Genomic DNA, 15,368 nt, shown 5'->3' with positions numbered 1-15,368 from the left:
TCCAGCCTGAAGAAAATTCAGTGATCTTGTGAATAGGAGCATTCTGATTCTCCTGAGTTTGATTTCTCGTTGTAGATAAGTACATGTTCTCTTATAAGTACAGTTAGAATACGTTGACTGATCATGTGTCTCTAAATATACTGATAGTTGAATTCCTGACCCTGGAAAATTAAGGAGTAGGCCTTAGGCCACTGGTACTTTCATTATGGTTGCTTCACAAAGTTGAAGCCCCCTTGTAGGAGCTGCCTGCATGGCATTTCTCTTGCATGCCTCTTTCTTGCTGCACACCTCAACCCATGACACTTGTCACTTCAGATTTGTGGTGGTTTTTAAAGCAATCCCAGAAGCTATAATATGACTCTCAGGTTGTATTGCAAACCATCTATGTTGATTCTGGTATACTTTTACTATGAGATATATGCTTAAATAAGGGAGAGTGAATGGGTTGATAGAATGACAGTTGCAATCTATTGTAACATATTTCGACTTTGCAGGTGAGGGTAAGAACTAACAATACTTTTTCTAGTCCTGTATAGAACTTAAAAAATATAATTCAGCCTACAAATTCTGCAGATCATCTTTTTGTTCAACCCCAGAAGTATTTGATTTTGGAAGGAACTAAATTGATTTTCCTGTTCTATTTCTCATGTCATTGCAAATTCTGAGAGCAGATATGACAGATCTTTTTTTTTTCCAGTTTAAGTCCTGTATTTTTCAGGTTCTGTGTCAGGCAATTTTACTATGAGAGTTATGAGGACACTTGAGGAAACATTGTAAAATGGTAGTGTAGCAGAAAGACCTGGAAAGGATAGGTGTAATGATTATCTAGCCCCAACTGCTTGCTTGACAAATGTGAACTATGAAGCCTGGAACCAGCTGAGTGACGGGGGCCCTGTCAGAGCCAGGACAGAACTCAGGTTCCTCAGTTTGCCAGTGGCCTCGTGGAAAGTGAATTGTTAGGAAGAAAACCTTTCAAAGCCAGAGTTTATTCTGAATGCCTCTCTACAGAGTAGGTCATAATGCAGGTTAGGTTTTGTGTTCCTTCATGGTGAAATCATAGTATGCCCTTTGTCCCTTTTCTTTCCACAGCCCGTTGTTTCATCTATTTTTATGCTCTCAGGCTTTCTTCAGTGTTTGATTGCACATCATAAAAATATTTTCCTTAGTAATACATCCCTGATCCTTTTTTCCATCTGTGTTTAATTGTTCTTTTTTAAATTTCTTCCACTTTTATCTTCCACTCATAAACATAAGAGTGATAAAAGTTTGGGGAAGGTCGAAGAGAAGGAAGAACTCAGGAAGTTTGGCATTTGGGAACCTTTCAGACTTTCCAGTGTGCGAGATCATTTAAAAGTGGACACAGGGCTTCCCTGGTGGCACAGTGGTTGAGAGTCTGCCTGCCAATGCAGGGGACACGGGTTCGAGCCCTGGTCTGGGAAGATCCCACATGCCGCGGAGCAACTAGGCCCGTGAGCCACAACTACTGAGCCTGCGCATCTGGAGCCTGTGCTCGGCAACAAGAGAGGCCGCAACAGTGAAAGGCCCGCACTCCGCAATGAAGAGTGGCCCCCGCTTGCTGCAACTGGAGAAAGCCCTCGCACAGAAACGAAGACCCAACACAGCCAAAAATAAATTAATTAATTAATTTTTTTTTAAAAAAGTGGACACAGTACAGTCATGTACTGCAGGGTGACTGGAGTTAACACTGTATCATATATTTGAAGGTTGCTAAGAGTAGATCTTAAAAGTTCTCATCACAAGAAGAAAAATGTATAACTATATGGGGTGATGGATGTTAACAAAACATATCATGGTAATCATTTTACAATATATACATATATCGAATCATCATGTTGTACAACTAAAACTAATACAGTGTTGTATGTCAGTTATATGTCACTAAAACTTGTGGGTGGGGAGTGAACATATCATTTAATAGTATTGCAGTTGTCATCCCCGGAATAAATCACTCCCATTTCCCTCCCTGCTCAATATTAAATCTAAAATTGTCTACTTCCCATAGATTTATTTGTCCTTTAATTCAGCAAATACTTGGGCATTATTTATCTACCAGGCCCCTGTTCTAGGCATTTGGGATATGGTGAAAAAAGTAAAGTCCTTGTCCTCAGCGTAGCTTACATTTTAGTGGGACAGAGAGACCATGAAGAAAAAATATATAATATGGGAGGTGAGGGTGCATTTTAAATATTAGGGAAGGACTCTGAAGAGGTAGTATGTGATCAGAGACCTTAAAAAAATGACCCGGGAAAGAACATTCCTCAGGTAGAGAGAACAACAAGTGAAACAGCCTTGAGGGGGAAGTTGCTGGTATTATTTGAGGAATAGCAATCATGGTATGAGATGAGGTCATGCAGGAGCCAGGGAGCTGAATTGTTTGGGCCTAGTAGTTGATGAGAAGGATTTTGGCTTTTATTCTAGGTGTGATGGGAAATCACTGGAGGGTTTTGAGCAGGGAGTGACATTCTCTAATGAAGAGGAAGACTGTAGTCTTTCTGTTTTGTGCCATGTTACTTCTCGGTGCTTTATACTATTAAATCTTTTCTGGTTGCAGATTGTCTACGCTGAAAGACCTCTCACAGACAACCACAGATCACTGGCTTCTTATGGCTTAAAAGATGGCGACGTTGTGATTTTACGACAGAAGGAGAATGCAGACCCTCGCCCTTCGGTGCAGTTCCCAAGTAAGGCAGCTCATAATGGTTTCACAGCCCTGGCAAGCATTAGTAGATAGCATAGTTCAGAGTTTTGGATTTGCCTTGGATTCAGACTGCCAGGGTACAGATCCTGACTCTGCCACTTGCTTGCTGGGTAACTTCGGACAAGTTAACACTCTAAGTCCATTTCCTCATCTGTAAGATGTGTGCTATAATTAACCGTAACTCCTAGGGTTGATGGGAGAATAATGCATGTAAAACCTTCAGCACATAGCAAGCCGTCAGTAAATATTAGCTTCTGTTGTTATCAGTGATCATTTTATCCTTGAGAAGGACTTGAGAGGCTGCATATGCCTGTGCTTCCTGGCTGACTTTTGCTGCTTTGTGTCTGGCATTCAGTGATAGGCCTTTGCTGAACATTTGGCAGTCAGCCAGGCACTTGCACCCACATTTCAAGTCATCTCATAACTGTTGTAGGGAAGAGATACCTCTTGACAATTTTTAAATAATATCTTCATAGCTAGTAAGTGAAGGCACAGGATTTAAAACTTGATGCTTTTCCCGTTACACTGAGCCTTATGAACCTTAAGCAGCTGACCACCAAATTCTGGTTCTTTCCCACCATCTTTGTTAATCATGTAAAAAGAAACTTATTTATCTTAGATGCTACATCTAGAATCTGTGCATTGGGAATTAGGAAGTTTCTGTGTCCTTGAAGTAGTGTGCAGAATTGTGTGGGCGTCTGTGCATTTGATGGGGAGAGGGTCCATAGCTTGCTTCTGATACTCAAAGGAGTTTAGGTGTCTGGGTGATGACTGACTCCAGTTTAGAACACAGTGCTTCCATTCAGCCTGCAACTGGAGCTATAAGAGACCATCAAGCCCTGTTACTTTCATATCCAGATTACATTATTCCCTTGGGGCTACTGTTAAACTTTAGAAAGGGAAGGGGTTCAAATAAACCAATCAGTAAAGCCCAAATCTTCCTGTGGTTAATTTGGTGAAATTGTTAGTTCTGAGATTCACTGTTTCTTGCTTTTCCTGTGCTGTGCCACAGGGACAAGAGAGCCAGTAGGTGGGGGAGGGTAGGCAATTCTGGTCTATAAGGTAAACAAACAAGTTTTTCAAAATTATTCGGAAGTGAGTGGACTCTCAAGATAAGTATAACAGGGTTGAGATAAAAATTTCTCAACCCATAAGGAAGACCCACCCATATGTTTTGCTGGTTGACCTAGATTAACTACCTCACAAAGATCATCTTATTCACTTCACTTTTTCATTGGTTCGAAGTTCATGTCCATGTACACGTACACACACACACACACACACACACTGCCAGCTGAGGTCTGTTTGAAGAAAAGTGCCTAGTTGAACCCATGGTAGGAGGCACAAACCTTACTCCTGAGTTTAAGCATTTTCTTTTTCTCTTTGAAGTCCAAAAGGCTTCAGGACAGCCCCAGACTTGGAGCAGGTGCAATCATCAGATACATTTTGGGGTTGAAGAAATGTGGATTCACTCAGTCTTAGCTCGTCATTCTGGTTATACCTAGGGTTTTATGTTTCTTGTTTTCTTTTTCCTATTTAAAAATACAACTGTTTTTTTCAATAACAGCTTTATTGAGATATCATTCACTACCATACAATTCACTCATTTAAAGGGTACAATTCAGTGATTTTTAGTATATTCAGAATTGCCTAACCATCACTATGATCAATTTTAGCACATTTTCATCATCTTTACAAGAAACTCTGTACTCATTAGCAGTCATTCCCCATCTTCCCTCATGCCTCCTAGCCCTAGGCAACCATCAGTCTACTTTCAGTCTCTGTATTTTCCTATTCTGGACATTTCATAAATGGAATCATACAATATGTGGGTCCTTTGGGTAAGATTCCCTTTTATTTTCCTTTCATTTTAATAAAGTCAGCTCACCCTGGAGTATGGAACCTGGGAGTGTGGCCTGTGAACCTGTTAAATCTTTTGGTGTACTCAGCACTGAGAACCTGTGCAGGTTTCTTTTCTTTTTTTCTCTCCCGTGAAATGATTACACCTACTAGCTTCCCAGGGTATGAGAAGAGTTAGCAGTGATGCACAGATGAAAGTGTAAATTCAAAGAACTAATAAGTGTGGCACATACTTGTAGAAGTTAACATCTAACATTATGCTGTTCACTTGATATGTATGGTATTCTTTACCCAAGGTGTCAGGGCTCTTTGGAGCATATGTGAAAGCAGACTAGGATTTTTCTTAAGAACCACATCCCACTTTGCATGGTTATGTTTGAGATTGGCTTTGCTTTTTTAAAGACATAAGTAAGTAAAAACTTATTATCCTGGGATATTTTATAAGCCAAGAATTTGGGATTATTACCTTTGTCTTCCTATCCCTACCTCTACTCCCCAACCCCCTGTTTTTCTGTTCTTTCCTACCTATTCACTCTCGGACTGCAGTCTTTGTATTCAAGGTCAGCGTGAGAAAGAACCAGGGAAAGGGCATTCGGAATGTCTGTGATTACCATCTACTACTATTGCATACCACATATTTGCAAATCTGCTGTTTCCTTCAAATACTTGTTTTTATGGAGTCATTTGAAGTAAACTTCGAATCGATTTTCCCCAACAGACTTACCCCGAATAGACTTCCGTAGCATAGCTGTGCCTGGCACGTCCAACACCCGGCAGCGCCAGCCAGCAGGAGCTCAGCAGTCCCACTCGTCTCCTGGAGAGGTAGCTTCATCTCCTCAGGGCCTGGACAATCCAGCCTTGCTCCGAGACATGTTGCTGGCCAACCCCCATGAGCTGTCCTTGTTGAAGGAACGCAATCCACCCTTGGCAGATGCTCTGCTCAGTGGAGATCTTGGTAAGCTTCTGAAATTGGAAGGCTGTCGAGCTAACCTGAGGTGAATAGTTGTATCACAGCAAATGTGGAGAAACTCAAGCAACTGGTGTGTTCAGCCCACTGTGTCGCATGTTGTATTGAACATATCAGTTGGTCTGTGAGAGGTAAATTAGTGCTGATGCCAGAGGCTGAGTTAGTTGGCAATAGTGACAGAATTTTAGGACTATGTAGAGTTCTGAAACAGCTCAACCAGCCCCTTCGTTTTCCTTTCCTTCCTTTTTTTTTTTTTTTTTCCCTAATTATTTTAGCAGTGTATAACCCAGGTACAGATTTTTTTTTAATTGAAGTATAATTGATTTACAATATTGTGTTAGTTTCAGGTGTACAGCATAGTGATTCAGGGGGTTTTTTGTTTGTTTTTTTGTGTGTGTGGTTTTTCTTTTTTTGCAGATAATATCTTGTAATGACCAGGTACTGATATTTTAACCTGTTTAGTTAGAACCTCAGTTAAAGAGAGTACCAGTTAACCAGCTGATGCCAGTTAAAATGATTTAGTTCCAGGAAAACAGGTCCAGTGCCATCAGCCTGTTTGGCAAAGTGCAACCCCTTTATTCTCATTCACCCTAAATTTAACAGTAGTGCGGTTGTCACCAGCAGTTTATTTGGGGCTATATTTTAGCCATTCTTGTATTTAACAGAACATTTGTTTTTAGTCATCGTTATGAATTAAGTTTTCTCTGTACATTTCTCCAGTTTTACTCCTGGGTTATGAAACCCTACTGATTAAATTTTAAAACATAACAGATACTTAATAACTTATTGCTCAATAACCATTTTTAAAATTTAGGTAATATTTACCTACAGAGAAATACTTAGATTTTAGGTATACAGTTCGTTGAATTTTGACAAGCCGATGTAACCAGCACCCCAATCACAATACAGAACATTTCTTTCACTCCAGAAAGCTCCATTATGTTCTCTTCTAGTCAGTTTCCTCCCCTTATAGGCTCCAGTATTCTGATACTTATAGGTTAGTTTTGCCTAATTTTCATCTTCATGTAAATGGAATCATATTGTATGTCCTCCCTTGTGTCAGGCGTCTTTCACTCGGTGTTTTTTAGGTTCATCCATGTTGTGTGTATTAGTTCCTATGACCATTATTTTGGTTTCTTTAATGTCTTATGCAGCGTATCTAATTGCCAAAGACCATGATGATGGCACTTTTACATTTATACATTTGAATGTACTCACATTTACGAAATAGCAAATAAAGGAGGTTCTTGTAACATACATCCATCTTACAGCAAGCAATGTTTTCTCTTTGCTAATTTTCCTGCTTAGTATCCATCGGGTAATATAGACAGACTAACAGTAGTTTGCTTTTAATTTATCTGCTTTAAGGCAGAGTGTGTTTTAAAGGAAACAAAAGTAGAAGAGGAAAAGAGGGTTAGTAGCGCTCTATTTTATTTCTAGGTAATAGGATAATAAGGGCAGTGGGGAGGGGAGGGGTAGCATCATTTATCTGCCACACTGATTTAAATTGAAAAGGCATCATCTCTGAGATGATGTCTGCAAATACATTATTTCTTTTTTTTATATATATAAATTTATTTATTTATTTGTTTGTTTCTATTTTTGGCTATGTTGAGCCTTTGTTGCTGTGCGCGGGCTTTCTCTAGTTGCGGCGAGCAGGGGCTGCTTTTCGTTGTGGTGCACGGGCTTCTCATTGCAGTGGCTTCTCTTGTTGCGGAGAACGGGCTCTAGGTGCGCGGGCGTCATTAGTTGTGGCACGTGGACTCAGTAGTTGTGGCTCGTGGGCTCTAGAGCGCAGGCTCAGTAGTTGTGGCGCGCGGGCTTAGCTGCTCCACGGCATGTGGGATCTTCCCGGACCAGGGCTCGAACCCGTGTCCCTTGCATTGGCAGGCGGATTCTTAACCACTGCGCCACCAGGGAAGCCCCAGCAAATACAGTATTTCTTTACACTAAATTTAGGTGAAGAAGTAATCTTTTCTTCAGAGAATAGAAAGTAAACGTAATTGCTCATTTTAAATGATCTTTAGCCATCCTTTCTGCATCTCTTAGTTGTATTTTGAGAAATTGTTCAGTGTGGAAAAATACTAATAAAGAATGAAAATATAATGGTTTTTAAGATTTTGCCCGCTGTTGTTGCAGAGAAATTTTCTAGGGTCCTGGTGGAGCAGCAGCAGGACCGAGCCCGGAGAGAGCAAGAGAGGATTCGTCTCTTTTCTGCGGACCCTTTTGATCTTGAAGCTCAGGCAAAGATAGAAGAAGATATAAGGTAATGACTCCTTTGCCCAAAGAGCAAGATTTAGAGAATCTGGAGTTCCCAAACTCCAGGTCATCTTGTATTTGTTGGGCATCTGCTTTGAGGTAGATTCCTTATTTTGCATCTGAGGTAGTAGCTTCGGTCTTCTAGTTTATTCTCTCCTCTTCCATTTTCCTTGCATTTTGATTCAACGTTACAAAAATACAGCTACCTAACTTAATGACTTTCTAAAATTTTGATAAAGACTCCCTGACTAGCCCACAGCACATTATTAAGGCAACTCCAGGTAGATGACCCCAGGACTGAGCAGAAGCCCCCAGTTTGGTGAGACTACTAGGCTGGCTACTCACACTGACTGGACTCTCTTTCCTTAGACATAATGCATGAGCCCCGATTAAATCCAGGGCTGGGACATGACTGAATTAGAGAGAACTGTACAAAGAGGAGCCTGATAGTCCTAAGTCCGTTTTCCTTCCACAGTTCTTGTACTGGCCTCAGCAGATAAACTGACTGCAGGACTGGTTTCCAGCTCCAGATTCTCTAATGCGGTGGTTCTCACCTGGGGCAGCATTAAAGTCATATGAGAAGCTTTTAAAAATGCGGGTGCTCAGGCTTTACTCCCAAACCTGATGAATCAGAATCTTAAGGGGTGGGACTTCCCTGGTGGCGCAGTGGTTAAAAATCTGCCTGCCAATGCAAGGGACACGGGTTCAAGTCCTGGTCCGGGAAGATCCCACATGCCGCAGCGCAAATAAGCCTGTGCGCCACAACTACTGAAGCCCGCACACCTAGAACCTGTGCTCCACAACAAGGGAAGCCACCGCGATGGGAAGCCCTCGCACCGCAACGAAGAGTATCCCCCGCTCGCCGCAACTAGAGAAAGCCCGTGCGCAGCAACGAAGACCCAACAAAACCATAAATAGATAGATAGATAGATAGATAGATAGAATCTTAAGGGGTGGGGCCTAAGCAGGTACAAGGATGCTAGTGCCAGCCTTGGTCCCCTTACTAGTCACAAGCAAGAAGCTGTTCAGTCAGTCCCTTTGAATAAAAGAACAGTTTCTTTCCCCCATCCCAGATTCGGTTTATTGCTAATTGTGAAGGCCTTAGTATAACTAAGAACAGTAACTGTGAGGCTGCTCCTTTCAGGGGCCTGATCGTCATCTTTGGTTACTTAAATGAAGCCTAACTTGGTCATTATATTACACTGTTAACTTGGAAGTCAAATAAAGGGTTTCTTATTTCTCTGAGTACATTTGAAATCAGAGAAATGTAAATACACCAGAATCAATTGATAGCCCTAAGCCGTTCACTTGTGTTCTTGTCTGTATAGTGTTCCCATTAATTGTATTGGATACTAATAACTATCTTTGAGAAACATCTCGCTAGTTAAATCTACGCAGAGAAATGGGAAGATATTTGCGTTTTCTGAACTAGACCGCATTGCAGCTATAAGTGAGCCTGACATAACTCTCAAGAACAGTTGCATTCAAGCCAGGAAGCCGGAGGGGTGGGCGGGGCAGTGGGGAGGCGTCATAGCCAAACCATGACACCAAGCTATTGGAAGAGAGGAGAAACGAGGCACATCCACAGGGCTCATGTTTCTTCCCAGGGGTGAGGTAGGGGAACTGGGGCAATGCATGTGTTCTTTTAAAGGAGAAAACCTTGTGCCTGTAAAGTGACATAGAGCCCAGGGTAGCCAAAGTAACTGGTATTATTTCAGATGATTTTTTGCTGAAATGTATCTTGGTTGGAGTCAGTGTAAGGCCAGGAGTGCACAACTAATTTTAGGTTATTTTTAAATTTAATAATGTGACCTAGGAGAAAAGCTGTGTAATTGTATAGAATGCCTATAGCAGTTTTATTTGGTATGCTACACCAGTGATTACACAGGGTACATGTACACTGAGGTATATAGTAGCTTGCATATTTGCCGGGCTAAATTAAACAAGTTTACCTTTGACTTTCTGAGAAATTTAATATTTTATTATAGACTGGCTGATAAAGCCATCAGTACAATTGAGCTAAAGTATTATTACAGAAGGGACCGGCGCTACAGTTTAGAATAGAGGTCAGCAGACTTTTTCCATAAGGAGCCAGGTAGTGAATATTTTAGGCTTTGCCGGTTGTGCAGTCTCTGTCAGTAGCACTCAGTTCTGCCAGTGCGGTGTGAAAGCAGCTATGTGAATGGTGTGGATGTGTTCCCATAAACAAACAGTGGGCTGTGGTTTGCCAGCCTCTGGCTTACAGCTGTAATTGATCCCACCTTGGACCCTGTTCTGTAATTGTCTCAGTCTTCAGCAAAGTTGCCTGGCCCCAACCCTAGTTTAAATTAACGTTTGTAGTGTTTGATAATGTTTTTAGAAGAGTTGGGGAGGAAGACATGAGATGCTGGAGTAAGCTGGAACTCCGTTTTATGTGCTTTTCTCATGTGAGAATTAGAATACATTCAATTTTGAAGAAATGTTTTGATGGACCAGGTGAACTATGACACACGTGTGTGTGTATAGTTTTCTGAGTGACAGCCAGGTAGTTAGATATTTTTGAGCATCTGCTCTTACCTTAGCACTGTGTACTAGATGCTTTATACCTCTCAGCGATCCTATGATAGAAATTATTGTTCCCGTTTTACAGATTAGAAACTAATCTAATTTTTTACAGATTTGGAAATTAAGCAGCAGATGTAACACAAGCAGTTGAAGCATCTGCGTATTATATTTGCAAACTATTTTTAATGCAGTGGACATAGGAAATGTACCCAGATACCCAGTAAATCCTCAGTTTAAATTGGAGCATTGATGAAATTCTGATATTCTACAGGATAAAAAGGGTTGTGACCCTTACTCTCCAGAAGTTTGTTTTCCTGTTTCTGAGCTTGTAAAGGGAACATAATTGTTTTTACATGAAGGTGATTTGTATGCCTTTAGATTTTCTGCCAATTATGTATCTCACTTCCTCCTACTAAATCACATATTTCAGGATAGAGCACCAATTTCCATTTCCATGACTCAGCTGCTATAGTTGGAGCAAAAGATATGTACAGGTCTGTTTTTAATATTGTGACTTTGAAACAGATTGCTCTTCATGGAAATAATGCTTTTAGTGTGCCTGGTTTTGGTTTGTTACAGGCAACAGAACATTGAGGAAAACATGACAATAGCTATGGAAGAGGCTCCGGAAAGTTTTGGCCAAGTAGTGATGCTTTATATTAACTGCAAAGTGAATGGACATCCTGTGAAAGCCTTTGTTGACTCAGGTGATGTCTCCATCTTTTGTGTCTTTGTCTCTACATCCAACATTCTGACCTGACACAGGGAGAAGGGGAGACTGGTGTCTGTTAAAGATGGCAGTAGTCCTTTGGACAGCTGACTAACAAGCCCAGGGGTTATTGTTTCACTTGCCAGTCTTTTCTTTGTAATGGGTTTTTCTTTAATTATTTCTTAACCAGTTTTGTATTTTGCAGTGTCTCCTTTATCTTCCTACCTCCCCTTAATTGGCATCCTAATTTCTAGGATACCTCTATAAGAAACGGGAGTAAATGGGTTTAGAATAAGGAGCTATAAGAAGGAGGTGTGGAGAGTAGAGGTCAAACATATTTCAGCTTGGTCTGCGTGCCAGCACTTTACCGGGAGTTGTGAGGAGTATAAGGGTGTATGGGGCATGGTTCTTGCCCTTAAAGAACTTAACAGCCAGGTCAGGAGACCAGAGTTCCCCACTTGAGCATTCAGATTATGCCTGTACTCACTGGCACCTTTTCTCTCAGTAACAACACTTTGCTCTTGAGTAAGACCACACAGAGCAGCACCATGTGAGTGTAATCGAGTGGTCTTGTGCCTTCATTCTAGGTATCTCTCTTGAGGCCATGAGGTAGAGTGTGTTCCTAGAGAAGTAAAAACCCCTGCTCAAGTAGGTTTTCTTCCACTCGTTCATCCACAAATCCCTGAGCACATGCTAGGTTTCAACTGTTAAGAGTTTGTGTCCTGGGTTTCCCTGGTGGCGCAGTGGTTAAGAATCCACCTGCCAATGCAGGGGACACGGGTTCAAGCCCTGGTCCGGGAAGATCCCACAAGTCACGGAGCAGCTAGGCCCGTGCACCACAACTACTGAGCCTGTGCCCTAGAGCCTGTGAGCCACAACTACTGAAGCCCCCGCGCCTAGAGCCTGTGCTCCGCAACAAGAGAAGCCACCGCAATGAGAAGCCCACGCACCACAACAAAGAGTTGCCCCCGCTCGCTACAACTAGAGAAAGCCCACGCACGGCAATGAAGACCCAACGCAGCCAAAAATAAATAAATAAAATAAACTAAAAAAAAAAAAAAAAAAAAAAAGGAGTTTGTGTCCTGAGATGCATATATTCCTGGGAGGAGTAAATCTGCTGATTATTTACTGTTGAGTGCTATGTGCAGGACCTTGTGCTGAGTGCTTGGGGGTAAGACTGGAGCTTCATAGGGCTCCTATGAGTGAGAGAGAAATTCATAAGAGACCCTGATATAACACTCAGCATTTATTGAGCCCTTACTATGTGCCAAGCACCATGCTAGGTGCTTAGTATATCATCTTCAATTTTATTTAATCCTCAGACTATCCCTATGAGCTATGTTCTATTATCCCTGTTTTACAGATGAGGAAACTTAGACATAGAGGGGGGAAATCACTCTTCCAGGTATACAGAGTTCATGAACAGTAGACTTTGGATTCAGCCCCAGATCTGCCTGAAGCCAGAACTCTTAACCACTGTGCAAAAACCAGATGCGTGTTGGATGAACATGAAGACCACATTCTCACTCTGACTGGGTCGCTCAGGCGTGGCTTCTCCAAAGAGACGGCGTTTGAGCTGAGCTGTCTCCATGGGTAGAGAAGATGGGGGCTTTGACCTGACTCTTAAGAAGAGGCAGGAGAGCAGTGAAAGGGACCCTTCTCATCCTGGGTTTGCAGACTTTACACCAGTAACTAGCTTATGAGGAGTGGAGTGAGGAAGGGGGAAAAAAAAGAATTGCCTTCCCAAATTCCCTTTTCCTTCATTATTTCTGGGCCTTCTTGACTCTTAACCTTCCTCAAATGCCAAGAGCTTTAAGTGCCCATAAAATATAAGTTATCTGTGGGTAATATGAACAGGAAGTGTTGGAATTGAATGAGAGGAGAGATCAGTGGGAGAGGACAGTCAGCTGGGGAGGAGATGGGTCTTGAGCTGGGCCTTAAAAGCATAAGTAGAATTCAAAGAAAGTGAAAGTAGAGGAAGGGGCACTCTACAGGAGGGTCAGAGTGAGTAAGAGACAAAGGAGACACATTCCTCTGGGTAAAGTGGAAGGTTTAGAGCAGTCAGGCTGTAAGGCTGGTATCTAAGGCTGTTTGGGCTGCCACAACACCGTAGACCAGGTGCCTTATAAACAACACAGATTTATTTCTCGGTTCTGGAGGCTGAGAAGTCCAAGATCAAGATGCTGGCAGAGGGACTTCCCTGGCGGCCCAGCGGTTAAGACTCCACACTTCCAATGCAGGTGCGGGTTTGATCCCTGGTGGGGGAGCAAGATCCCACATGCCCTGCAGCGTGGCCCAAAAAAAAAGATGCTGGCAAATTGGGTACCTGATTCCTAGTTCATAGATGAACATCTCCCTGTGTCCTCACACGGTGGAAGGGGAGAGGGAGCTCTCTGGGGTCTCCTTTATAAAGGCACTAAATCCCATTCATGAGGGTTCCACACTCATGACCTAATTAATCACCTTCCAAAGGCCCCACTTCCTAATATCATCACATTGGGAATTAGGTTTCAACCTGAATTTTGGAGGGACACAAACATTCAGTCTATAGCAGCTGGAAATAGTTGGACCAGGATGAGGTGGGATCTGAGGCTGTGGTGATGTGGGTTTGAAGATCTTGTAAACAGTAGGAACCTTTGAGCAGATGAATAAGGGATCTGAAGAAGGTGGTATTTTAAGAAGATTGAAGGCAGTGGCAGTTCTGGAGTATTCTGTACCCCTAAGGATCAGAACTATTTCCTTGTTTTAAACTGTATATCCACAGAGAGGATTGGAAACCAGAGAAGTTGTCCACTAGCTAGAGGGATAGAGTGTGAGCCAGGTTAATTGCTATGGTTAGAAGAAGAAAGGTCAGAAATTGCCCAGAATTTATTAACAGGATTGGAACTGAGTTTGAGAGTTGGGAGAAGGCTATAAGAAGAGGGGTCGAAAGTGAACAGTTGCCTATGTTTTATGGTTGTAAGAAAAAGAATTCGATTGGCAAGGAGAGAAATCCGAAGTGAGAATTATTTGGGGAGAAAGAGTATTTATACCTATTGGCTTTGAGATAGACATGTCCAGACACACAGGAATGTGGAACTAGATTCTGTGGGAGAGATTAGGACCCTCGATAAAGATTAGAGAAACGTCTGTCTTCTGCACAGGCTGACTCCAGCTCTGTGGGTGAGTGTATGTAACCAGGAGAGAAAAGACCTTAGTGCCCTCTTCCTGATAGGAAAGAGGGTCTAATTGTTGGAGCAGAGAATGGAGAGTTCAGTTCTAGTTTTTTGAGAGACTGCATGATGTATTTTTTAACTGGTAAATTAGAGTGTCCCAAAGTTTGAAATAAAAATAACTTGGTAAGATGTTTAGAGATACACAGTGAAAACTGATCTGAGGGTGCAGTAGTGCTTAATTGAGTGTTTCCATCTGTAGACATAGTTTGACTTTTTGGAAATCCTTTCCACGTAGTTTTGCTGTTTTTTTAAAGTTTTAAAATATCATTTAATTATTACATTTAAACAATGTTATTTCCCTCAATGTGAAGTTTCTACACTGTTTCAGATTGCAATGTAAAACTGAAAGTTGAACTAAGTGTAGCAGGAAGCCCGCTAGGTAGGAATAATTGTACACAGACAGAAGCTTGGGAGTATACTTGCTTTCTGCCCTGTTCTTAGTGCTGCATTTTTTTATCTTCCCACACATGTGGATTTTGTCTTTGTTACCTGATGTTTCCCTCCACCTCCAGGTGCCCAGATGACTATTATGAGCCAAGCTTGTGCAGAAAGGTGTAATATAATGAGGCTGGTGGACCGTCGGTGGGCAGGGATCGCCAAAGGAGTGGGCACCCAGAAGATTATTGGAAGGGTACATCTAGGTGAGTGCAGGGCACTGGGAGTCTTTGTAGGGTAGTGGACTTTAAAAATTCCTTTTGGATAGGGGCGTCTGATCCAGCACGCTCAGTCCCTAGCAATTTTAAACCCTATAGTCTATCAGAGTTATAATGTAACATCGTTTAGCTGGTTACAAAAGAACACCAGTCCCCTATGTACCTCTGTTTCCTGCTCTTTAGAGATGATCCCTTTCCACTATTTTAGCTGATTTCTTGTGGTGCTTACCTCCATATTTCTAAGTAACACATTTATAGTGCTATTTACTGACAGGACTATGTAAATACTGTTGAGAGCTGAGCCATCTAATTGAAAAAGATTATTTTTCCTTTCATGTCTAGTATTTTTTCTCGAAATTTTTGTCTTTTGTATGTGTGTGTCATTCGGTTTTTTGGTTGTTACTCATCCCTAAACACTTACCTAGTGTGTAAGTCTCCCTTA

General features: G+C 41.8%; 1 protein-coding gene across 10 annotated transcripts in view; it reads left to right on the top strand.

The window, feature by feature from the left end:
• The window catches only part of DDI2 (DNA damage inducible 1 homolog 2), a 43,119-nt gene that overhangs the window by 6,728 nt on the left and 21,023 nt on the right, over positions 1–15,368 (top strand). For 6 of the 10 annotated variants that reach the window (XM_082423650.1, XM_082423644.1, XM_082423643.1 and 3 more), the window contains exons 2-6: positions 2,573–2,702; positions 5,298–5,534; positions 7,686–7,812; positions 10,929–11,056; positions 14,786–14,914. In XM_082423650.1, coding sequence (XP_082279776.1) covers positions 2,573–2,702; positions 5,298–5,534; positions 7,686–7,812; positions 10,929–11,056; positions 14,786–14,914 — 751 coding nt within the window. Of the gene's footprint in view, positions 1–1,437; positions 1,814–2,572; positions 2,703–5,297; positions 5,535–7,685; positions 7,813–10,928; positions 11,057–14,785; positions 14,915–15,368 lie in introns of those variants that run through there. The other 4 variants (XM_082423641.1, XM_082423647.1, XM_082423646.1 and 1 more) reach the window with 4 other exon arrangements.

This window comes from Balaenoptera physalus (genome assembly GCF_965194825.1).
Source record: "Balaenoptera physalus genome assembly, chromosome: 1".
Classification (NCBI taxonomy): Eukaryota; Metazoa; Chordata; class Mammalia; order Artiodactyla; family Balaenopteridae; genus Balaenoptera; species Balaenoptera physalus.
This window is presented reverse-complemented; position numbering and strand designations above follow the sequence as displayed.